Source organism: Calonectris borealis, chromosome 9 (genome assembly GCF_964195595.1).
Source record: "Calonectris borealis chromosome 9, bCalBor7.hap1.2, whole genome shotgun sequence".
Taxonomy (NCBI): Eukaryota; Metazoa; Chordata; class Aves; order Procellariiformes; family Procellariidae; genus Calonectris; species Calonectris borealis.
Genome location: NC_134320.1, coordinates 10,137,105 through 10,161,665, shown reverse-complemented (window position 1 = coordinate 10,161,665; position 24,561 = coordinate 10,137,105). Strand labels below are relative to the sequence as shown.

The window sequence follows — 24,561 nt, the reverse complement described above, 5'->3', positions numbered from 1 at the left end:
GACGCTCGTTTTGGTGTGTTTGTCACAAAAAGCGGAAACCATGTCACCGCTTGCGTTTGCTGATTCCCTTGCCAGAAAGGTATTTGATGCAAATGCCAAAATAAGAGCTATTAAAGAGCCTGTGAGGCTTTTCTCTGTATGTAAAACTTTAAAACTTCACAGTACTATTACAGCAAAGTTAAGAAGGCGTTACAGAGTCAGTTAATGTTAGTCTGAATTTCTGCAAAGCTTGGCAATGACTGTTTATGTCCATTTGGGGCTCACCTCTAAGGGAGCGCAGGGGAGAGCAAGCGCTGATCAGCATGAAAGTGTGACTACAGTTCTGTTTCTGACTTGGTGTGTTCATCCAGCCAGAGACTAAAGGCTGTACACTGAATCAAAATAGGAAGAATTGTGAATATCAGAATTTTTCAGGAATGGCTTCTCAGCACAGCTCGGATCAAAAATCATTAGCAGCAATTCAGCAAACAGGTGCAAAATAAATGTGAGAGAGAACTACAAACAGCTTGTAAAAAATGAGTGTTTGTTAGTTCCAGTCATATGAGTAAAGATAGTGTCCCACATGTTTATTTTGATTACAAATATTCATGGAACGAAAATACTGTACATTGCTATTTCTTTATGTACAGGCAGCACTGATGATGGCATATTCTACAGAGAATGCATGAACAGTAGGTGTTTGTACCGATAACTTTAAGGAAGATTTTCATCTCACTGCCTACTCTTAAACTCTTGAGCTTTCAAAAGTGAAAGCAGAGGCCTGGTGGAAAAAAATCCCTTTGGATTTTCTGACATGTTGTATACTTGTATAAAAATCTGTGCTCCTTTTTTCATTTTGAAATTCACCATGTTTTGTGTATTCAAGTACATTTTTAATATATTCTCACCAATGAAGTAATAATTTCAATTTCACTGCTATTTTAATTGTGGATTTTTATCTTCAGCTTGGGTCCATACAGAGTCACATTGTAATGTCAGATGTAATAAATCCATGACTTCCAGCAAATGAGGTTACAGTTTGGAAAGTCTACTGAACAGCTCATTTTAGAAGGCATTTACAAGGAAGTGCTTTTAAAATGTTTTAAAGAAAGCTTCATTGTCAGAAACTAGACACTGCATATGTGTTCAGTTAAGTACCTAAATGCAGTTGATTTCACTTAGCAAAGTAACAAGTCATCTTTGAAAATCTGGCCCCTAGACCTTTAGGGTACACAAGCTTTTGACAATTCATGTTTGAACACCAGATTTAATGGGATTTGGGAATCCATATGCTTTAGACAGCTTTCAAATGTCTCAAATCTTAAGTTTTCTAAGCCTCAGCTTCCACTAAGCAGCAGTGGGAATTCTCTTCTCCTACCCTTTTTGTGTCTATCAATGTAGATAGGTCACTGACACTAAGACTGCGTATTAGTAAGCATATGACAATGTCAGCTGTAGTGGGCTGCTGATTCTGATGTTATACAAACACATATAACTTGGTGTATGGTGAAGAAATTAAACTCACTGGACATTTATTAGAGGTATAATGGTCTTAAACTTTTGTATACTTACAGGGAAAAAACAGAAAAGGTGGAAGGGAAAAGAGGGAAAGGAATCAAAGTAGTCATTGACAAATGGCAGTCAGTATATTAATGGAAACATTTATTTTTGAATGATATTTTTGCAGTCTCTAGCAGTGCCCACAGATTTAAGAACACATGATGAGGCACAGGCGCATTAATTTTTAAAAGCAGTTGTGCAGATTTGACCTAGCTCTGCATCTCCAGGAGAACCAGGTTGTAGCAGAGGCCACAGAGACACCACTGAGCACATCAGTTTTAGCACAGTACAGCATGAAGTAACTTACCATGGAGCACTTACTGGCAATTAAAACATTCCAACATTAAACATTCATAGATTGTTTTTGCACTGAGCAAAAAGGGCAGGTGCAAGCAAAGCAAGTGTTAAAATTTGGACAGAGAGATGCAGGCAGCAATTAAGCCGTGGTCCTTTTCTTTCTTCTTCCCAAGAGGATCCATACAAGTTCAGAGGAGCTCTGGGCTTCTACCTAAAACTACTCTGCAATATATCTGTATTAAACCCCGGAACGTATACTAAACCCTAGTCACTGATGGCCAGGCTTGTTGGACAATTTCCAGACGGAAATTCTTCCTTTCAGAGAGGTGGTCAGTGGTATTCAGCCACGCAGGTATGGGACTGCAAGAGCAGCTGAGACAGCAAGAGGTTCCCTCCTGCATTGGCACTGGCCACTGAGAGCTGTGCACTCCTGTGCCACACTTGTGCTTGGGGCTAAGCGGCTTTATATCTCCATAGGGAACGCTGATAAAGACGGAGTCCACCCCTGCCATTTGTTAAATGATGTGTTCTCCATTCCATCAGCAAGACTAGTCAAGAGCAGTGAAATGCATCTCTACGTTGGAGACAAAAAAGTCTTGTCAGAGTTGATTCTCAACTTAAATCAGTGGGATAGTGCCAATTTAACTGTTACTTCACATTTACATCATTGTAAGTGAGAGAGAACTTCAGGAAAGTCTTTTTAAAGCTATGGTCATAATACAGAAGTGCAAAGCCATAAGCACTGGCCCGGTGGGGAGGAGTTACTAAGGATGAAGTGAAATTTAGAAGTTGTGTGTCTGAGGATAGCACACAGTCAAATGTTTAAAATCTTGATACCCAACCTAACAATAATAATCCTTAGATGCATCTTCAACCTGCCGTAGATCTTGCCCTCGCCAAAATAATGAACAGTGCCTAGATAGCAAAATCCTTATAAATCAATCAATCAATCAATCAATCCTACCATTCATAAAACCACACTCTCCCAGAATGGTGCTGCTCCGCTGTACCGTGGAAAGTGCTAATGTTAAAGGGTGCATCTATATCAGCATTTCAGTCAGTCAGGAGTACCCTCCTGAGTGAATTTCCTGATCAAACCCACTTACCATACTTTGTTTCACATTGTAGAGTGGTCTCAAAGCACACGAATGGATCTTTTCTGGATGAAACTAAGTCAGAGGATGTGCTTATAAGGTGCTCCAAAAGCTAACAGGTATTCGGTGCGTGGGACCACACTAGCAAGCCCTCTGAAATACCTATAGTGTGGACAACAGCACTGATGGTTTCTCTCTACGCATTCTCCTCTACTGGTCCGTGCTACTTGCTAACGTAGGCAGAGCTGTAGAGCACCCAGACAAAGGAGCTCCCGTCTCAGAGATTTAAAAAGAAAATCTAACCAGGTGAAATTTCATCTTGTTATACTATAGAGAGGAGGAGATGCCTTTCATCAGTCTTACCTCTCTGTCTGGTGTTTAAAGAGCCTCACTCTTGCCACAGACACAGAGGTGGAAAGGTGATGCTCCAGACTGTAACAGAGGAGTAATATTATCATCTTCTCCAGTGAGTTCTTGCTCAAAGTTCAAGTGGGTCTCATGCTTGCATCCTTAGACAATGAATCCATGCCCAAATACCGGCGTGCAGGGCGCACCTCCTGTCAAAGTCACCCAGTACAAGCACATTGCACCTACTCCAAGCTCCATTTACAGGAGTGAGAGCACAATTTATGATGCGCCGAATTGTCCACAACCTCTATATCCATTGTATTTTTGCTCCTACATCTTAAATCCCTGACAGCTGAACTTCAATTTTTCTCTGCCATTTCTGATCAGGCATAATCTAAGAATACATCAGCATGGAAGTAATTCAGCTGAGGAGCCTCTGACACCAGGTAAGTGATGTTGATCTTTAATGCTGTTCTTTTCAATGACATTAACAACATTAATTCCAGCACTGACAGGCTCCCTCTGTAGTCCTGAAACTTCATTTTTGTTTAGCTGGGGTGAGAAAATGAGAAATAAACTGGCAACTCATTTGAAGGTCTCAAATAGTTCATAGGCCTTGAATAGTCCTTCAGTGTTGTGATGAATTTGATGTGCACGTCCTTCTACGACCATCTAAGCACAGCACGGACAGCTGGTTCAAAGGTCGCAGATGGTTTTTTTTACTGTTGGGTGCTATAAAGCACACAATATTTTCTCTTCAGAATGGAAAAATACAGGCTGTATTAGATCTATTCTGCACTTCTACTGCATAATGCCTTTGCCCAACAAAAGACCTGTTAAGAGATTAAACTGTCATTGTAGTTAAAATGTAGATCAAACTCTGCTAATCTTACACGGGGAAGTTGTTGGCTGTGCTGAAGTCAAGACAGATGGTCACTTCAGGGAATGTTTCTTTTATGGCAAGTGCTCATTAGAGTAGGAATATTTCTAGTTGGATGAGTCGCCTCTTTCTCAATTGCTGCATGAGATACCAAAAAGTGATTTTTACATAGGGCTATTCAAAGACATGGCAGAGGCTGAAAAATACGTCTTCAAAGCATCTTGCGGTGGTTTCCTTCTCCAGTGGGAGTATTATATGGCATGTGTAGATTAAAAAAAAAATCCTCCATTGTTTTCTTTTTGCTGAAAACTGTGATGAAATGTCTTTTTTCTTTCTTTTCCCTTGGGTTTTTTGTTGTTTTTTTTTTTTACAAAATCATGTGGTACTTGATATACAAAATCAGTCCTACAACAGCAAAATGCACTAAATCATAATAAAATTGCTCTGTTTAATGTAGAAAGTAAGAAACTTAGAGTAAAGTGCAAAAATTAGAGCGAACGTTTCTAATCTGTGGCTCCTCAGTAGCAGGTTTGACTCTTCCCCGGTTTAGAGGACAAGGACCATCATCTGCATGCTGGTTGCCATGGAGACTCCCATCGCTTTTGGAATCGTAAGTTTTGCCTAAAAGGAAACACTCCTTCAGCGTGAGTTTTTAATGGCCGTGGAGGTTTGTCAGCACACCATCTACTAGATTAACTACTACGTCTAAGCAGGTGGGAGGGAAGGGAGTAAAATATTTTCTAGTAATCACTGACAACATATTTAGTCTGTATAAAATCCACAAAACACATAAATAGAATTACCAGACTTGCTGCATTAGATTAGACTGTTATGGCATCAAATCCGTTGTCTCTCTTTCAATATCAGCTACTTTCAAGGAGAATGAACTTTGGTCGCAGAACATGGGCATGGCAATAAATCCTTCTGACTCCTGCAGGAGACTGGCTTGAGGACTGCCAGGCTGCATAGCCAGTGAGGTCTCTCTTTCTCAGGCTTGAGTCGATAAGGGCTTCCCCATAACTACAAATAATGACAGCTTTTCTAGGAAAAGATGTGTACACGAACAATTGGGTCTGTCCACGTGAAGAGCTGTCTAACATTTATCTGTTCGGTTTGCACTGCCAGAAGGACTCTGGGGTTTGACAGCTATGTCAGCTTCTCTCTCCCTAGTGCACAATTAACACCTGGGATTGCTCTGAAGGTGAATTTGTTTGGCCCTAAACAGTGTGCAGAATGGTTAGTTTCACCAACATGGATATGTTGGCATGAATTTCTGGCTTGAGTAGAACAATGGTTATTCAGAAGTTATTAAAGAAGCTGCAAGATTAAGACTCAGTTACTTCCTAGTTTTGTTGTCTTTGCTAGATGGTAACTAAATAACTACCTGTTAAATCTGCAGTTTTTGCTTGATTTCTTCTTTTGAGGCTGTTTTGTGTATCTGTGGGGCCATCAATATACTTCATTGCAATGGCTGGGGTCTGATCCTTCTCTGGCTGAGTCTGAGTAACTGAAAGAAGAACAGAAAAGGATGTTTAATTGAGTTGTATTAACGTTCATTTGTTCAAGGAGGGAAAGATATGTCAAGTTGATGACTTGATATGTCAAGTTGACTCTACCTGGCTGATGACAACTTGGTATTGTTTCAGTCCTACCTTCTTGAAAGGACTGAACAGATTCATGGCCAGAATCTAAGTCTTTCATTGGCCTTCCCATAATCTCATTCTCAGTTGCAGTTTTGTTTCTAATGAGGAAGTATGTGTGCATTTTCCCTTTGCCTTTTACTTCTATTTCTCCTCTTTCAGTCATCTCAAAATTCTTGCATTTTAGGCATCTAAAATATCAGAAGCAAAATGACACATGAAAATTTAAGATTAGCAAAAATTACACTGATGTTTTCGAAGAGCTATTGTAATCTAAGTAATCAAATCACAACAGTCCGGGAAAAACAGTATTGATCCGTGAACAACTGAGGGTTTGTTTCAATTGTTTACTCAAGCCTGCTGTGCCTTTATAGCTTTACACATACAGCCTGATCAAAAATCAATGGATCACATAGTCAAATACTTCAGTAAGGTGGAGGGTTCTTATTGGCCAATAAATAGAAATTAAGAACTGAGGCATCCAATGTCAGTTAGACAGAACTATCTCCAGTCATTTCATCAGAGAAGGCAATCAGGTTCATCAAGCATGATTTACTCCCGGTAAATCCAGACCGGCTATTCCCAATTGCCTTGTTCATGTGTCCAAAAATGGCTTCCAAGAGGACCTGATTTTCACTGGGACTGACACGAGGCTGACCAGCCTATAGTTCCCTAGCCTGTCCTCTTTGCCATTTTTCAATATAGGTGCAACATCTGGCTTTCTTCAGTTGCTACGGCGCTGATCTTCATGACCTTCCAAAGATGACAGGCCGCAGCACTGTAATGCCGTCACCCAGCTCTCTCATTACCTTTGGAGGCATCCTGTCTGCTCCCATACACTTCTATAGACTGAGATTTCTCAAAAGACCCCTGATCTGACCCTCTTCCAATACTGGTACTTCGCCTACTCCTTGAACCCTGACTCTAGGTGCAGCGACCTTGAAGACTTCGTCAGTGAAGACCGAGGCAAGAGAGGCCTTGAGTAACTCGGCCTTTATTCAGGGCACTGTCACTAAATCACCTGCCACCACAGGTCCACGTTTCCATTTATACTTCTCTGCTAATGTAGCGGAAGCTCCTCTTACTGCCTTTGAAGCTTCCTTGCCCATTTCAACGCTAGTTGAGCTCTGGCTTTCCTAATATCATTCTTAGGTGTCCTGACAATGTTTTTGTACTCCTCCTTTGTAGCTTGTCTTCACTTCCATCTCTTGCATACATATTCTATGCATACATAAAATTCTTGAAAATGTAGTATTTAATTTTTAGTGACATGGGTTTTAGGAAAGTAAATTACTCACTGCATGAATAGGATAGTGGTTTATGCAGTTAATCCTTAGTAAGTGCAAATAAAACTGTTTTGTCACAAATTGTTGAGCTCAATCAGAGAGATTTTAAAGCTTTTGTTTTGCAAATTAAATGCCAAATTAAATGATCTGACCGTCTTTCTAGCATTTACATCACTCTATCAGTACTTCCAAATAAGCCATCACAATTATTTTTTTCCCATAGTTTGCTCTCTAGGATCGAGACTTTCAAACTTCTGTCTCTATATACAAGTGCATTTGAAATAATCAGAACAAATAAAACTCTTGGCAAGCAGTGATTTTTCTTTATAAGTAAGCTGCATAAATCAGTGACTAAAGACAGCATCATCTACGTTGAAAGCTGCAGCTGGCAAGGCAGTGTTTTTTAGCACAGCTTTTAACAGGCAAAGTTTTCATCATAGTTACTCACTGATAGGCGCTGGAGCTTAGATGAATTTTACTTGGGACACCATGACTCTCCATCCGGGAAGCTATATTCACCGTGTCTCCAAACAAGCAGTAACGAGGCATCTTTTCTCCAACCACTCCAGCCAAGACAGGACCTGTATGGATCCCAACTCTAATCTTTACAAAGACATAAACCCCCCCAAAAAATGTCATTTGTTATTTAACATCTTTCTTAATGCTATCCAGCCACCTAAAAGTTCATCCTAACACAACACTGGACACCAGTAAAACATCAAATATCCACAGGGAGAGGCTCTTCATGAAAAATGTACCCATGCGGGCCTTGCCCAAAGTCACAGAGGAGTCAGAAGCAGCTCTTTGATGTCCTACTGCAATACATTAACCAGAAGCCCAACCCAAGAAGCAGACCGACACACATGCATCTTAGCGTTAACAACTTACTTGGATAGGATTTCCAGAAACTGGGTTCTGTACTCCTTTAGCTGCTATTATCATCCCCAAGGCAAAGTTAGCAACTCGCTCAGCATGAGTGGGGACAGGCACCGGGACCCCACCTACTACCATATAGGCGTCTCCAATTGTCTCCACCTTTAATTGAGAGGGACAAGCATATGAGCATGCCATATATATCTTGCTCAGGTTAGTGCTTTGCTGTTTGGGGCTCTTCTTACCTGCACCAACTCCCTCTTTGTTCTAAAAGATGTTTCCAATCACTAAAAAGCTCTAGCATGTGAGAGTTTCCTTGAGATGGGGATCCTTTCCTTGACTCCACACTAAAAATTTCAATGCATTCTGTCCCTGCTTACTTGACCCATTTTAGGTATCAGTGTGTGAGACCCTACGGAGTGAGGGATGCTGTGAAAGTGTCAGACTTTTTGCCTTCCTCTTACCCAGGGCAGACCTATATGCAAAGAGCTATCCCCAGGCACAGACTCCTGAGCCAGGTTATCCGATAGCTGAATGCTATTAATTAGCTCTAATTCACAATTGGGGTTAAAAGCGTATTTCTTTTTAAAAAGAGATTTCTTTTTTAAAAAGTCACAATAAAGCAAGGGAGTCTATTCACTCGTGATTATTATTAAGGGGTTCACATGAAATTAAGAAACCTCCAATCTCCAGGATGTCAGAGAATGCAAAGTGTGAACTAAGTGAGCATCCCTCCTTGCAACCAGCTGTTTTCCCACAACATGCTGCAGCCTGTGAGACAAATACTGAAGGGTTCGTCCTCCCTCAGGCATCCAGTCTCCTTGAAGTGCATGATAAGGCACCTGAGAAATACTCTGGGATTTGTCCCTGTACCAGAGATTTCGCTGGGAATAGAATAGGCCTGTTTGAAACAGAATTCCCAAATGTTTAAAATTCACTGTAAAAGACTGTTACAAGGTAAGGAAATTCTCTAAACTGGTCTTATGAGACTTCATTGTTACATTTATCATCAGTAAATAAGAGATCGGTTTAAATTAGATTAATTGGATTTCTTAAAAATGAACACCAATAGGAAAGCGGGAACATAATTTCATCTTTGGGTTTGTTCATCAACACAACGACTTAAAACTGTTCAGCACATTAGTCTTGAAAAATGTGTTCCTGTACATGCCTTCTATCAGATAGCCAATCCCATAGTAATGCCAGTAATCTTCTGTAACAAATTAAAAACAACTGTAAAAAGCTACTAATGCAAATAGATGCCCTAATTATTTTTTGGCCCTCGTAGGAGGTTTAATTTAACAGGATTTATTCATAACTTCAGATGTTTATAAGCTTGGGCCAATTTTCTTTGATCAATTTCAATATTTCATTCCTTTCTCAATTCCCTGAAACAGCAATCTCGTTTTCCCTCTCTGTACCCTGGTAACCTCCTTCAATATTAATAGGAGTTACATACAGGCATCAAAAGGAGATTATTGTAGTGACAGATAATTTACTCAAGATGGATGATTCAGACAGAATACGATGCTAATTTATCCTAAATCTGTGGGCCATATCCTGGATGTTTCAATTATTGAACACAGTTTCCTTGCCAAGGCAGAAATGCTTCTGATTTCCCAGTACAATTTATTGTGGGATGAACTGCGTGCCTTGCCTGAGATTTGGATTTCACCCTTTGCTACTTCTGCCTTCCTAAATATTTAATGTGCTGGGGACAGGCAGAAACTTTGGACTTGCTCTTTAGCTCGTCAAATCTGGAGATGTTAATAATGCTATTATTATATGTCAACCAGGGCTCTGATCCTTCCAGAACGGTTTGGAGACAACATGTCCATCTAGACAGTCTAGATCTAACCAATGCTCTTTGGGGTCAGCAGGAGATCTATACCATTGCCTAAGAGCTCCATAAAGCAAAACAAAGTCTAGGTATTATCCGGGTATAGTTTATAATGTTATTTCCTATCAAAAGAGACACTTAATGACATAGTGACCTGTTTTATTACAACAGGTTGGAATAAAAGAACTAGGAAAATGATTCAAACTGGTCCATAAACTAGGATATCCTTGTCATGTTGGGTAGGCATTTGAGAGAGAAAAGAGAGAGAGATGTATGAAAGAACAGCCAATCTAGTGTTAGCGCTGTGGAAAGAGACTCTAGCCCATGATAGACGTTACATTCCTGTCTGAAAATTTTAAACGTATTTAATCACACACCTCTGCCTGATTTTTAGTTTCTCTGTGTGGCCACGACAAATATGCAGTATTTTATGGTTTATCAAAAGTCATGCTGGGGGAAGACGATTTAAGTGCATTTAAAAACAAAAAACCAAAACAACAACAACAAAATCTTTTTCCAGACTATTTCTACAACCTTCATCAATCAGTACATACCTTGTACACATCATGCACTGTGGTCAGTCTGTCAAATCGCAGGTACATTGAATTCAACATGAGGACTATCTGAATAGGCTCACATTGGGCACAAATGTTGGTAAAGGTCACAACATCGCTGAACAATATAGTGCACTCCTTGAACTCCCCTGTGAGCAAAAGACCAGTAGTAAGTACTTGTAATGGCTGGACAATCACGACATCTGTTTGAGAGCTGTTTGCAAAGATTACCTTCTCGTCATTCTTTTAGGACATATGACCTGCCAGTTGTAATACGCATATAGGGGTGCTGATATGAAAGACAGATGTCGATATAAGAGTATATAAAATATAAGAATCATCGCACATCTCAAACAATCCAGACATCTGATTACATCCCTTTGTCCATCCATATTCAGGATATACTTAGCTCTTTACCCCTAACTTCATATATGTGCTTACTAAAGGGAATTTAAGCATATTCTTACTTGCTATCCTTAATAACAATGGGAATCACGATGATTCTACGTTTATAGATAGCATAGAGGAATTAAGAATTTTCTAGAAAAGACCAATTTCTTTATTCCTTTCACTTTTGAGCCCTCATTTCCCTGTATACCCACGTTAAAAACAAAATCTCAGTTTACTGTTGAAACACTGAATTTTGTTCCCTGAATGGGCAGCTTTCACCTCCTAAGGAACAATTTTGGCAAATAGCTTCCAAAGCTTTGTTTGAAAGAATAGTCTAATCTTTATTATCAGTGAGATTAAGGGTCTGTGGTCCTCCTCCTACCCAGGAATGTCACCACGTAGAGAACGTACTCCACGATAGTGGCAATGGGGCTGTGCCAGCACCCCAGTATCTCTATCACCATCACCTGGTGCATGAATCCTGCATCACGAATCCTGTTCATTCACCTGCCTCAACTCGCTTCCCCTCTTTCAGCTGGTTGGCCACGTGCTGGGGAAGCATGGCGTAGAGCAGAGCTTCAGTCTTTTTCTTCTCTTCCTCCAGGTGCTTCGACAGTATCCGCAGTTCTTCCTTCTTCCTCTCCAGCTGGTTAGAGAGCTCCATCTCTGCCAGTCGCTGCTGATTGAGAAGAATCAAATCCCTGGTCACGTCGTGAGGTGCAATGTCTGCAATATGCATCTGTCGCTCCTCCAGTTCATGCAAAGTGCGAAGCAAAGGTGAGCAGAGATAGAGCATGCACTGCAGGGACTCCATCCAGATCATCTGGCCTGTTTGAAACAAGCGTCGGTAAGCGTTTTCAGCAGCTTGGACTTTCACGTGATGCTCAGTATTACTGATGTTAATTTTAGGGGATGAGTTCTAAGGACAGTGGTTTTTTGTAGGGTCTGGGTCATCACAGGAATTACTCTGTTTCCTGGAATTAGAGGTGGACTTGTTTGGGGCAGGTACACTAGGCAAATAAAAAAATTTCAGGACCCGGAAAGCAGTCACTCACACACTGCCAGTGCGAGGCAGAGCCCAACCATGCTTCAGGTCCCTCCTCTTCACGAGGAACCTCAGTGCTCGCAACATCTCTCCTCTCCTTTCTCCTCTCCTCTCATCGTTCTTGAGCTGTTTCTGAAGCCAGTCAGTCAGCATCTTGCACAGGGGAGCTGGGACTCACAATGATTAAGTGAAACATTTAAAGTTTAATTTCACAGTGGGTAAAATGTGGCCCCAGTAAAATCAAGGGAGCTTTGCTTCCTGGAAGCAGCAGCTTTCAGTCACTATGATCATCTAAATGAGCAGGTACAAAAATGCCTGAAAGGTAGAAAGGATTTTTGGTGGGGGATTGAGTTTTTGTTTTCTTTGTTGAGATTTGGTTATGGGTTTGATTTTTTTATATTCTTTATTGTTATTATTCTTTATTTGCTTCATAAGTATCCTTGGTTTCTGAACGGCAATCCAGGAATTCCTATTTCTTTCTTTCTCTCTCATCCCATCCCCAGGGCAACTGGATGAACAGCTTGAAAACTAACGGGTTTGGAACATCAGAGATACCATATGAATTAACCCTGACAGCATAAGAGGAAGTAAAATTGTACCTGTGACTAGTTAAAGTTCCTTGTTTTGGTAACATCACTTTTTTCAAGGTCTCCCTAAACTTTTAATTTTTTCTGAATCTCAGGAATACCAGATTTGATGCTCATTATGTAAAGGTGAAAGGAGAGAAGGGAAAATTAGGTCATATTATATAGTTCAGAGAAGCAAAATTGAGGTCACAGAACACTTAAACCACGTCATTATAGTTAATTACACGAAGCGGAGAATCATTCCATACTCATTCCTCCCAGTAAAAATAAAGCAAATAAAATATCTTTTTTGCTAAAATAATTTTAACTGGTAAACTCTTATATAACATTGCGGGGGGTGAAGATGGAAATCAGAATCTGAAAATGCGACTACAAAAAATAAAAACACAGCTAACTAATCTATTTTTATCCACATTTGAAACCCAGCCAGTAGCAAATAACTCCCCTCAAAGGCATAAATTAAGAATGAATCATGTATTCACATTTTAGCAATCAAAATGCATGGAGGCACAGGGGAAGCCATTTCTTTCCTCCAGCTGTAGCAACGTTATCAGGACTTTGTCTCGGCCCCTGCCCCTTCCCGCCCCTCGCCCGGCAGGCGGGAAGCGCGCGCCGGCAGGAGCGATGCTTGCGGTGTATTGCTGCGGGAACGTTCACCCTGCGTTTTCATTATTGCCTGCACGTGCCAAAGATGCAATACAAGATCTGTGAAGTGGCATTGCCTGTGCTGGGTGGCTGCGTTTAAAATCTTGTTCCACGTACAAAGCAGTAATTTCTTTGGCAAAGAAAATTCTTTGCAGTGCAAAGCGATTCTGTGTCGGGTGTACTGGCTGATGTGTAGAGCTATGGGGAGGGGAGACACGGACAGTTACAGCTTTTACACAGCTCGGTGCATCCCCACGCTGAGCCCGGTGGCTCCGCGAGCAGAAGCTGGCGCCGAGGGCTGGCACTGTGTCCCTTCCACAGGTCCCCAGTGAAGCAGAAGGCCGTAGTTGAGAGTTGGGGAGATTCACAGGGCAACTGGCGTTGAATCCTAACCAAAACCAACGACACAACTGTGTTGCAGGAATGGCCCCAGAGTAATGCCTTACATTATATATTTGGTTCTAACCTCTGCAAAGAAAAATGCACAGGGCAGCATTATGGGGGAAACTCGCGTACCTTTTCTGGGAAACGGGCATGACTGGGCCCCTCTCTGAGGTGCCTGTACACAAATGTGCACAGCATGGGGAAAAAACAGGAGGAACTAGAGGTCTGTGTGCAGTTTCAGGGCTGCCGTGTCATTGGGATCAGAGAGGTTGGTGGGGCGGTTCACACACCTGCAGAACTGCAAAGGATGAACGCAGACTCTAGAAAGGACAGGCAGGCGAGGAGGGGGAGCTGCCTTTTATGTGAGAGAGCAAGGGAAGTGCATGGAGCTCTGCTTGGGGCTGGAGGATGCGCCAGCTGAGAGCTCCTAGATAAGGATTAGAGGGCAGACCAATGTGGGTGACGTTGTGACGGGTGTCTGCTACAGATGCCCTGCTCAGGAAGAAAAAGTAGATGAGATCTTCTTAAGACAAGTGGAGGAACCCTCATGGTGGACTTCAGCTACTTTGATGTCTGCTGGACAGAAAACACAGCAGGGCACAAGCAATTAATGAGATTTCTGGAGTGCACGAGCCGATACGGGGAGGTGTCCTGCTAGACCCGATGCTTACAAACAGTGAAGAACTACAGATGTAGTTCTGCCAGAGATGGGCGCAGCCTCGGCTGCAATGACTGTGCGATGGTGGAGTGCAAGAACCTAGAGGAGTGAACAAGGCAAAAATCAAGATCGCAACCCTGGACTTCGGGAGACCGGACTTTGTCCCACTCAGGGATCTGCTTGGAAGAATCCCATGGGATACAGTCTTGGAAAGAAGAAGGGTCCATAAGACCCAGTCGATTTCCAAGGATCTCCTCTTCCAAGTTCAGGAATGGTCTATCCCGATATGCAGAAAGTCAAGCAAACATGGCAGGGGCCTGCATGGATGAACAAGGAGCTCCTGACAAAACTTAAATATAAAAAAGAAAGAATAGAAGAGGTGAAAGCTGGGTTAGGTCACCCCGGAGGAAGAGATAGCGTTGAAAAAGCCAAAACCCACCTGCAGTTGCATCTGTTGAGGAACAAGAAGGGCTTCTACAGATATATGAGCAGCAAAAGGAAGAGTAGTGAAAATGCGGGCCTGCTGCTGAATGGAGCAAGGGATCTGCTGAGAAAGGATATGGAAAAGTCCAAGGTACTCAGTGCCTTCTTTGCTTCAGTCTTTGCTGGTAAGAATCGCCCTTCAGGAATCTCAGGGCCCTGAGACCAGTTGGAAAGTCTTGGAGCGATGAAGACCTACCGTCAGCACAGGAGGTTCAGGTTAGTAAACATTTAAACAAAATGGATATACAGAAGTCCACGAGACCTGGTTTGATGCATCCAGGAGTGCTGAGGGAGCTGGTCAGCATCATTGCGAGGCCACTCTCAATTAGCTTTGAAAGGTCATTCTGACCGGGGGAGGTTCCTGAGGACTGGGAGAAAGTAAATGTCACTCTTATTTTTAAGAAGTAAAGAATGGAGGACCTGGGAAGGCTTGGAGCATCTGTCATATAAGGAGAAGCTAAGAGAGCTGGGATTGTTCAGCCTAAGAGACGACAAGCCTCGGGGGGGGCTTTTCAACATGTATAAACACCTGATAGGAGGGAGTAAAAAATACTTTTCTCAGTGGTAGCCAATGAAAGGACAAGAGATAATGGGCACTAATTTGAAATGCAGGCATTCCATTTAAACATAAGGAAAAACCTTTTTACTGTAAAGGTGGGTAAACACTGGAATGGGTTGCCCAGGGAGGTTGTGGAGTCTCCATCCTGGAACGTATTCAAAACCCAACTAGGCATGGTCCTGAGTAACCTGCTGTAGTTGACCCTATGGGGGATGGACTAGACAATCTCCAGAGGTCCCTTCCGAACTCAACTGTGACTCTGCGAATAACTGAGACTAGAGGTGGTTCAGAAAACAATCTAATCCTCCCTTGGCCTTGCCCCTGTTACTCAGGAAACCTGCAAAGATTTGGGTTTTACAGCATTAGAAAAACACTGCCTTTCCAAGCCTTTCAAATGGGAGTGCAGTTGTTACTCCTGACTGAAAGCCTTCAAAATCTGGTGAGGTGATAGCAGAATTTGTCTATGAGCATCTTAAAGTACTGTTTCTCTAAACAGAACCATCTAATCCTCTCCTCACTGCACAAAGACAAGGCCATTTATAGGACTTATGTGAAGCCAGGAGTCCACAGAAAGGCATTAGTTCAACTCCAGCATAATTCCTGATTTAATATGAACACTTATGCTATTGAAAACAGCAAAGTACCTCTCAGCTCTAGCATTGGCCGTTGTTTCCATGACTCTGGCATCATCTCTCTTCTAGTCTGGAAAACAAATTGGCTGTTGATGAATTTCTGAATGCTAGAGATGGTGAAGGGTACTTCTGGGTGAACGATACTGAAATAGTGATCCAAGCAGATGCCCATGGTCTGAAGGCCAGGTACAATCTTTTGAATGCTCACCCCAGCTTGCTTCACTCTGAGCTTAAAAAGAAAATACGGACAATGTGTTATAATTCATATCCTGTTTGGGTTCAGGCCAAGCTGTAGCTGATCACTGTTTATATATGTGCACACACTCAGCCTTGCTATACTACATGGCTTATTTCTGAGCAAAGTTTCTACCTTATCAGCATATTACCGCAAAGCTCTGAATGAGTGTCCTTCATAGCAAGACAAAGCCCCCAGGAAAGAATGTTATTATCCAAATGCTCTTCCTATCAATTGTTAAAAACAAAACAAAACAAAACTATCTGCTATTACCCTTGCTATTATCCTTCTTTGTGTAGGCCTAACAAATAGCCTTACAGGCAGCTGCAAGAGAAAGCTAGAGATACCAGAGCATGTCCTGCTTTCCAAAAAGAAAACAGCTGTGGCACAAAATGTCCTAGCAAATATTAATTTTCTAATGGATGCCATGGGTTACCTTCTCTTAACCATTGCTGTCTAAGGGTTTAGTCATTCTCTTTTAGCCTAATGACCATATATGAGCTCTTAACTCCTGCAGAAATGTCCACCGTGCCTTCACCGCTTGTCATCAGAGTTATTGAAGCTCTGACCTAGCTACCAACAATGGTGCAGGACTTGCCCTTTTTCCACACTAGTAATTTTATCAAATTACGCTGACTGGATGTCTTGAAAGGTTTAAAACTCTGAACTTCAGCTAATGTGGATAGTGGCACGAAGCAGACTGTGCTCTGGAATCTCTATCACTGTGATGCCAAAACACATTCCCTGAGTGGCTGTATTCAGCTTTCTTCTGATGTCCCATTCTCGGCTTCTCCTTCTTTGCTCCTGTCTTAAGCTAAAATTCTCTGCACAGAATTGGGAGCAAGAGGAACTGTAGCTTGGTGGGAACCCAGGCTAGCTGGAAACCAGCCACAGAACCAGCTAGTTGGAAACTTTCCCTGCGAAGGGAAAGGCAGCTCCATTGCTGCAGTGTATGTGTGCACAGGAGAGGAGACTCAATCCTTCCCCGGAAGATAAAGAGATTTTTGGGTCCAGTTCCTACTAGACGGGGTTGCATGCTGCCTGATTTAGTAGGTAGCTGGGTTTTCCCAGCAGAAGCCTGTAGGAGTAGACTCAGGAAGCATGTAGAGCCTCAGTTGCCTGCAAAGCCTTACAAAAGCCTTTGGTTAGATTGGTAACTGGGAGGAGAGGATGACCAGCTATCAGTACAAATCCAGTTTAAGGGATGTGTTGTGTCTCTGGCACATCCAAGGACAGGAAGGTGGCCAGAAACCTCATAAAATTCTGTTCCGTATTTGGTAACAGATAGACTGCTGCAATAAACGTTGTTGGCATATCTGCAGCTGTTTCAGACATGGTAATCTCAATAAATTCAAAGGAGATTCCCATCTGAAATGATCCAGATCCAGTTGTTATGAGTGACTTGTATTGCATGTCTGTACAGAGCACTTCTGTAAATGCTACAAATGAGCGTGCGCTGTATACGGAGCACAGGCAGCAGTGAAGTGTAGGACAGTCAAAACAGAAGAAAATTACTATATGGTTTATGCAATCTAAATGCCCTTACCACATGCTTGTCCTACCTCTTTGTCAAAAACCATATGAAAAGGAAGTCCATTGCAAAATGTTTTTGTGTCAATCCAGAGGCTCTTGGGATAAACAGGATCAAATCCTCTCAGGAGCTTACCTGTGGCAAGACAAATGTGTAGTTTTTAATCAGGTTGCACTTCATAAAAGCAGTCAGCATTACTTTTTAGCACTCAGTGAGACAGGACCCTATATCATGAGTGAGGACAAAGTAAACAGTGTGTGGGTCCAGAAATGTGCACACATCTGTGCTAAATGCTCCACAGTTCAATACACAGCTGATTAGCAACTAATCGGAGTTGGCTGGGAGTTTAAAACTTAACCACACAAAAAGCACAGAGCATTAGATGCATGAAATTATGTGGAAACAATAAGAAGAGATGAACAACTGTAGATGTTTCTGCTCTATGAATTTGCAGATGTCATAGCAATATAACACGCCTATATCCCACAAAAATGTACACAGAAGTGGATTTAACATACTTTGCCAGCTACTAAGGAACACTTATGGAGGAAAACCCAGCATGATCTGGGTTTCAGTCTTCTATACAAAGAACTCTAGTCCGTAGCACAGAGACCAAATTACTGTTTGGTTTTTATTTTACTTACCCTGAGTTTTTTTCAAAATGGTCACAAATCCATAGAGCAGGTTGTGCTTGCTAGTGAACAGATATTTTTGTAAAATTAATAAAATGGGTAAAATAGTCAAAAGTGCTCATCTGACTGAAACACCCAAAGCCTTTGATCTTCACAGTATAAACTTGGATTTTCCAGTAACCCACAATAACCAAAAGGCTGATTATTTCCAGTGATCTCTTTTCCTCAGAAGGTGCCTATGACAGTCACTCTAGTAAATTCTGCTTGATAACAAATGCTCAAGTCACTTAAGAGACGGGTGAAAAAGATTACAAATTTAGGACCCAATTTTTAGACCTCCTACTGCTTCAGGGGAAGTCAGTGTGGGTTTTTCATCTTTCAAAGTTGGGCTTTTGATAACTCTTGCATTTAGTGTTAAAGGATTTTATTTTTTGAAGTAATAATGCTACTCTAAAATTTTATTTTGAATACATATTAATTTCTTACTCCATATAGCTGCTCTTGTAATGCATGCGGCATTGCACCAGATGATATCAGGTTCAGTTTTTCACTCCTGCCGGAATCCAGACAGCTTGGCGATACTGAGCTGGATTCTCATTCCTCTTGGGGAATGAAAAGATCCTAACTGAAAAAATCCTTCAGTTTATAAATATATATAAACAGAGATTACAAACATATAATATATAAAGATATAAACCTAGATTGCTAGATTAGCATTAGATTTTTGGTAGTGGAGGGTGTAATTTGGCTTTCAGAATTTACTGCAGTTGATAACTTTGGAAAGGAATAGCAGCTACCAAGTTAAAAAACACTCTTAAATTTATCATCGTAGACCAAATGACATGAGAAGGAAGTATCAAATGTACCACACGATGACATTTTATAGAAGAATACTTTTCAGCAGAAAACCCTGTTTAAGAGACAGGTCATATTCCATTTAAGTGTCTGTCATTACTACGCATGCTTATTATCTGCAATTTTTCTTTGATTACCAATGTCTAACCAAAAGAAACTTAACCAGAAACATTTTGAAAAGACGCAGAGGAAATATAAATGGTAACTTCAAAATGGATGGGTGGGTGAGACAGGGAGGCTTACTGACTTTCCTGCTGGAGAGACTCAGAAATTATGACAAGCTCCTCTGAATGCTCTCTCACCTTTTCCTAATGTGATTATTCCTCTTATTGTTTTCCAGTGACTTTTCTTGACAGGACAAACAGAGCTTCCTCTGTCTCTAATTGTATTCTTGGCTTTTTCAAGGTCCTGTTGAAATAAATCCAAAGGGAAACTCAAGGGTGTTTTTATTTTAATAATATAGTGATAATTAATATTAAAATACCTCTTTATTCAGTTGGTTCTCAATTTGTTTTTCAGAGTCACCAAGATATTGAGGTGAGGAAGAAAATTCATTTCTTTCCTTGTATGAAAATACAGGGTTTTGAGTGACAAGAAAAACAATATGTTCTTTTTTCCCAGTTCGTTCTTCTTCTTCTGTTTGATTGACTATTTCCATTGAAATCTCAATGTTAAAAAAATCCAGGGCTGCTGCACCAATGATTCCTGAAGAGAAAACAAAAGACAAAGTATTGCCAAGAACAAACCCTTTCCATTTGCCGTTTTAGAGGGCCCACAGTGGAATTTCACTGTTTCAGAAATCATTTCTCCAAAGGACTCTGGAAGAAGAAAGTAACCTATGTCGTTCCTCCTATCGTTGCCGTGATAAGAATATCTGCATAGGAGATAAGCTTTAAAGTTACTGTTCCTTTTTGTCTTGTCTAATGACAAATGCTTACTTTCACTAGAAGCAGCTCAGCAGGATATCTGAAGAATGTGTCCAACTAGTCATACATAGCAATAATATGAATTCCCCTTAACCCAAAAAGTGCAGGGAGTCTAAAGAGATTCTGCTATAACAATCTATTTCAGTCATTGCAGAGTATTTTCTTTTGAAAGGAAGGGAATATCTTTCATGAAGATGCACGATCAGTCCTCTCATTTCTGCTTAGCTATTAGGCAAAATACTGGACAATGACATGAAAAGCTCTGTCTGAAATTCCAAATAGTTCTGTGCTTCAATAGGAATATGAAATGAGTTTTGACAAAGAGGGAAGTTTTGATAAACTTCTAAATTCAGCAGCATCTATGAAAGAAAGGAATATGATCATCTCTTACAGACTTACAGCTGTTTAACCCTTGCACAAGTACAACTGTGAAGATTCCTATAAATGCCGGTAAAAGATTCAGTTTTGAGCAGGGTTCAATAGTAGTTTTACAGATTGCATGTACTGCAGGAGTATTTATCACAGGATGGATGGATGTCTTCAGATCAACTATAATTTCCACTTCATTGTAATTTAAGGAGCATGAGTCACTGAGAACTAATCAACAGTTAGACACAATACACACCATGAATTTTAATTTTTCTTCCAGGAAGGGAATTCTATAGGAGTTCTATAGCAGGAATGGACACTTATGGCCTGAGTTGTCAAATCATAAATCTTGATGGAAGCTACTGGGAGCTAGGAGTGATCAGGCAGTAGGGAAATACCGAGGTCAGATGTCTGGTGACTAAACTCTACCAGGCTTCAATTCCATGGCCAGTCCTCATCTGAAAAAAGATTCTGAAATCTGAGCAAAGTATAACTGCAAATATATGATTACTCTGTATATATATTGCGTTACCAGCTGATCTGTACTCTGCATTCTATCTGTTTACCTGGCACAATATGGCACAGACCTCTTCTGTCTGAATAGTAATGTAAATGCATTGACCCATCTTCATTCTTTTCTACTCTAAAGGATGGTGCATTCATCTCCTGAGGAAAAACAAACAAAAACAAAACCTCAGTATCTTTTTCTGATAAAGGATACTGGTGAATTCCACTTGTACGAAAGCATCCCATGTCTTAATAAAATAAGCAGTAATATGAATAAGCTGAAAAACAGAAAATTAAATATGCTCACCTGTGAAGGAAAATCTACTATGCATTATAGCCAATGTACTAAATAATATCTAATGTTGAGGACACTCAGAAAAAAATATTTTTAAAAATTGTCCTAACATTTTGGAGTAATCAGTTTCAGAACATAGGACAGCCTGTTATAGCATCTTTTTCCATTATTCGTTCACACCTATGAGACACTGTTCTTGGTGTTGCGAACTCTGGCAGAGTCCACCCATACCTGCTTAGTAATTACTACTCGAACTTGCCTGGTAAGAAAGGGACAGGTAGCTGTGCAATGCATCCAGGTTCTCTATGAACTCGTAGAGATTTCCACCCAGTGTCCTCAGCATGTGGTCATAGCCTGAGCGTTTACAGAATTCAAAGAAATACTCTCCAAACTCTCTCAGAACCATGTCAGCAGGAACACCTGGCAAAATAAAGATACCTTAATGAATAAGAAAGGCTTGGGAGTTCTTGAAATGCTGTCATGTGTATTAAAAGTGAATGCAGAAAATTTGCAACATAGGGAGGGCATTCCAAACAGCCCAGGAGACTAAAACCTGGGCTGCAGTCTCAGGCTTGACCCAGGATGGTTCATTTTTGAGGCACAGTGACACATACCTAATATTTGGCAGGCTTTGTCGACAAGCTGCATTGTGATCTCATCTTTGTAAACCTCAAAAGTCAAGAAGGAATCCTGGACTCCGGCCTGCAGTCTGCAACAGAGAAGACAATATTCTTGTCTCAGAAGTGCTGTAAATACAACATTTAGCTGCTTTTCTGAAAGTACTGGAATTAAACTGACTTTATATCAAGGATGACAGCTTTTCAGTGTAATTACTTTTTCGATATTGTCACAGTGAGCCAGCGAGTCTATTGCACAATTGTCTATAAGACTAAATGTCATCCTTAATTATCTGATGTAACAAATTAACTGGGACGAATTAGTATCAGAGTATGAAGTGTTACAAGGTAAGAAACTCTTGCTTTTGCCCTGCTAGTTACTTCTAATAATTACTTGAGATACACATCAGCTGCCATTTACCAGTGAGAAATTATAATCCTCTGCTACTAAATTCCTGAGCATTTTCTTTCAATACACTACATTTATTGGGAACACATTACCTTAATTTTTCCCATGTTTCTTCACCATACTTTTCAACCACCAAGGACTTCAGGCATGTATTTATAAATCCATACTGCAAAAGCAAATAGATGAGCATGGGAAAGACATACTGATTTTCAAAATGCAGCCCAAACAGGCCACCTTTTTGTACTTAAGATTCCACTGCAAATTTTATATTGCAAAAGAGAAAGTAATAATGTTTGACAGCCATTATGTCTTTCAGTAAACAGCATAGCCTTTATCTCAGCATTTCACAAGCATTCAGCAAAACAGAGCAAACGCATTCAATCCTGTTTTGCAGGTAAGGACCCAGAGACACCAGGTCAGGGATCTGTCGTGCCATGCATGCAGCCTAGAGCGCGTCCCCTGCGGCGGCTGGCACGGCACCCATGCACAGCTGCAGCATCGGGAGGTAAGTTTGGCTTTGCCGTGACTGCTATTGTTTGCCTTAGCACTGCCGAACCGCACACTGGAGGTGGGGGGGCAAGACTGTTAAAGGATAACATAAGCAGCACTATCACAGCAGCAACAGCCTAAGGATGGTGTGGTCCAGACCCCCTAGGGCTGTGCGGGTTGGCACGGCAGGCAGGAGGCCCTCAGCCGGCTGGGCTCCCGGGCCAGGACCGGACGGCAGGAGCTGTCTGTCGTCTGTCCCGACTCGCCCCCGCTGCTTTCCCCGGCGGCAGCCTGGCCCCGCCCGGGGCCGGAGGAGGGTCCGAACCGCCTGCCGACCCTGCGGGTCCCCCCGAGCCCGCCCCGCGCCTGCCCGCCGCCCCCGCCCGCTCACCATCCTGCCGCCGCCGCTCCGCCGCCGCCCGCGGGCTCCGGCCGCCGCCCCCAGCGCCGCCGCTGGCTCCCGCCGCTCCCGCCCCGCTGCCCGCCTGGGGGGCGGCGGCACGGCCAGGCCCGGCCCCGCTGCTCTCGCCCGCGGCTGCCGGCGCGGTGGCGGCCGGTGGGCGCGGGCAGGGGCGCGCTGCCGGAGCACAGGGAGGTGCCCGGGAAGGCGCAGGTCGAGGCTTCCTTCGCCTGGGTTTCAGCAGAAAACGCGCGTTTTCTGTTAGTTGCCGGCGTCGCAGGAATTCCGAGTGGTGCCGAAGAGCATCTCGGTGAAATGGCATCGCTGACACGATTGCAGGTCACGGCAGTTTCCCGATCCTGGCTCCCCGCTGCTGGAGCCTGGCAGGACATGGTGCGGTTACACCCGGCTGGGCACTGCACGGTGCAGCCAGGCCTGCCGGGTCCCAACCTCCCGAGGCCTCGCTGGGGCGAGCGGCCAGGAGGGTGACAAAAGAGGAGGGTGTTCGTTTCCAAGGCTTTCTTAAAACTGCTCTTAGCAGAGTGGGAACTGTAATGATGGAGTCAATAACCACGCCTGCCCAAGGATAAGAGGTTTGTAGGGAGAAGCAGCATCTTTCATCTGGCTGGTGGAGGCTGCCGAGCCGTGGGTTGTTGCCGTAGGCCTGACAAGAAGCAGGAGATGAAGCCACTTGCATACGACTGCCCATCGTCCAGGCGGCGTTTGCAGCCGCCCAGCCTGTCTGAGAGGAAAGGCCAGCAGTGGGGATGTTAGCAGGAATACAGTGATGGGTTTTAGCTGCAGTGAATTCATGAGTTTTAGTGCCTGGCAGACTTGCCTTATTTCCTAGGTTTATTTTTGGAAGAATTGTTTGTAGGTGTCTTTTGAGAGTGAATCCTGAGAGGACACAATGGAGAATTGTTTGGGGAAAAACATTCTCCCCCCAATAAAGACGAGTTTCTGTTCTCTATCAGCCAAACACGCACACGCAGCCCTGTGGGCGGTGAAAGCCCTGTTTCACCTGTGGTGTTGCTGCTGTTTGGTGCAGGGGTTGTGGGACACTACAGGGGCCCACATACAGAGCCAGCGCTCTGTGCCAGTCCGGCAGGGAGGGTTTTGCTCGTGCTGTGGCGATTCCGAGATGTTGTGTACGTTGCTCTGTCTCTGATCTCTTGGCCCTGTTCGCAGGTGCCGTAAGTGTTCAGCAGGCACGTCCACCGGGAGCCCTACACTGGGCACGGGTGCTGCTTTTTTAACGATCACAGCCCTCCTGCCAGCCCCATCGCCTTCCCTGTACTCCCCTCACGCTTTCCATCCTGCAGACGCTAGTGACTCTCATGAGATCTCACTGATCAATAAACCATGTTTTTTTCTCAAAAGCTGTCTTCTCAGCCAAATGCTAGTGGGAGCCAGGTTCAGGAGAAGAGAAATAATGAAGGCCCGTACACCTGCTGTATTCCCGCAGCTGCATGTAGAGAGCTAGCTTAGCATTGACATATATATGCAAACCCCTCTGTATTTCCTGGACAAAATCAAGTATTTATTTAAACATAACACGTGTC

The 24,561-nt window shown here is 42.5% G+C and overlaps 1 protein-coding gene across 1 annotated transcript; it reads right to left on the bottom strand.

Moving 5' to 3' along the window:
* Positions 1-1,249: 1,249 nt before the first annotated feature.
* On the bottom strand, positions 1,250-22,300 carry LOC142085629 (guanylate cyclase soluble subunit beta-2-like). The gene is made up of 16 exons (XM_075157692.1): positions 22,203-22,300; positions 21,699-21,793; positions 21,344-21,504; positions 20,849-20,948; positions 19,472-19,692; positions 19,290-19,395; positions 17,532-17,635; positions 15,943-15,963; positions 15,747-15,804; positions 11,249-11,569; positions 10,352-10,500; positions 7,973-8,119; positions 7,533-7,687; positions 5,775-5,989; positions 5,543-5,665; positions 1,250-4,779 (listed from the first exon to the last, which is right to left on the bottom strand). The coding sequence occupies exons 1-16, from the start codon at positions 22,298-22,300 to the stop codon at positions 4,628-4,630; spliced, it is 2,226 nt and encodes a 741-aa protein (XP_075013793.1). The 3' UTR covers positions 1,250-4,627.
* Positions 22,301-24,561: the final 2,261 nt, after the last annotated feature.

Coding starts and splice junctions, on each gene's coding strand:
- LOC142085629 (XM_075157692.1), bottom strand. CDS start 22,300: ATGCTCATCTATTTGCTTTTGCAGTATGGATTTATAAATACATGCCTG. Junction 21,794..22,202: donor GAAACATGGGAAAAATTAAG/GTAATGTGTTCC, acceptor TCTCTGTTGCAG/ACTGCAGGCCGGAGTCCAGG. Junction 11,570..15,746: donor GCCAATGCTAGAGCTGAGAG/GTACTTTGCTGT, acceptor TGTTTCAAACAG/GCCAGATGATCTGGATGGAG.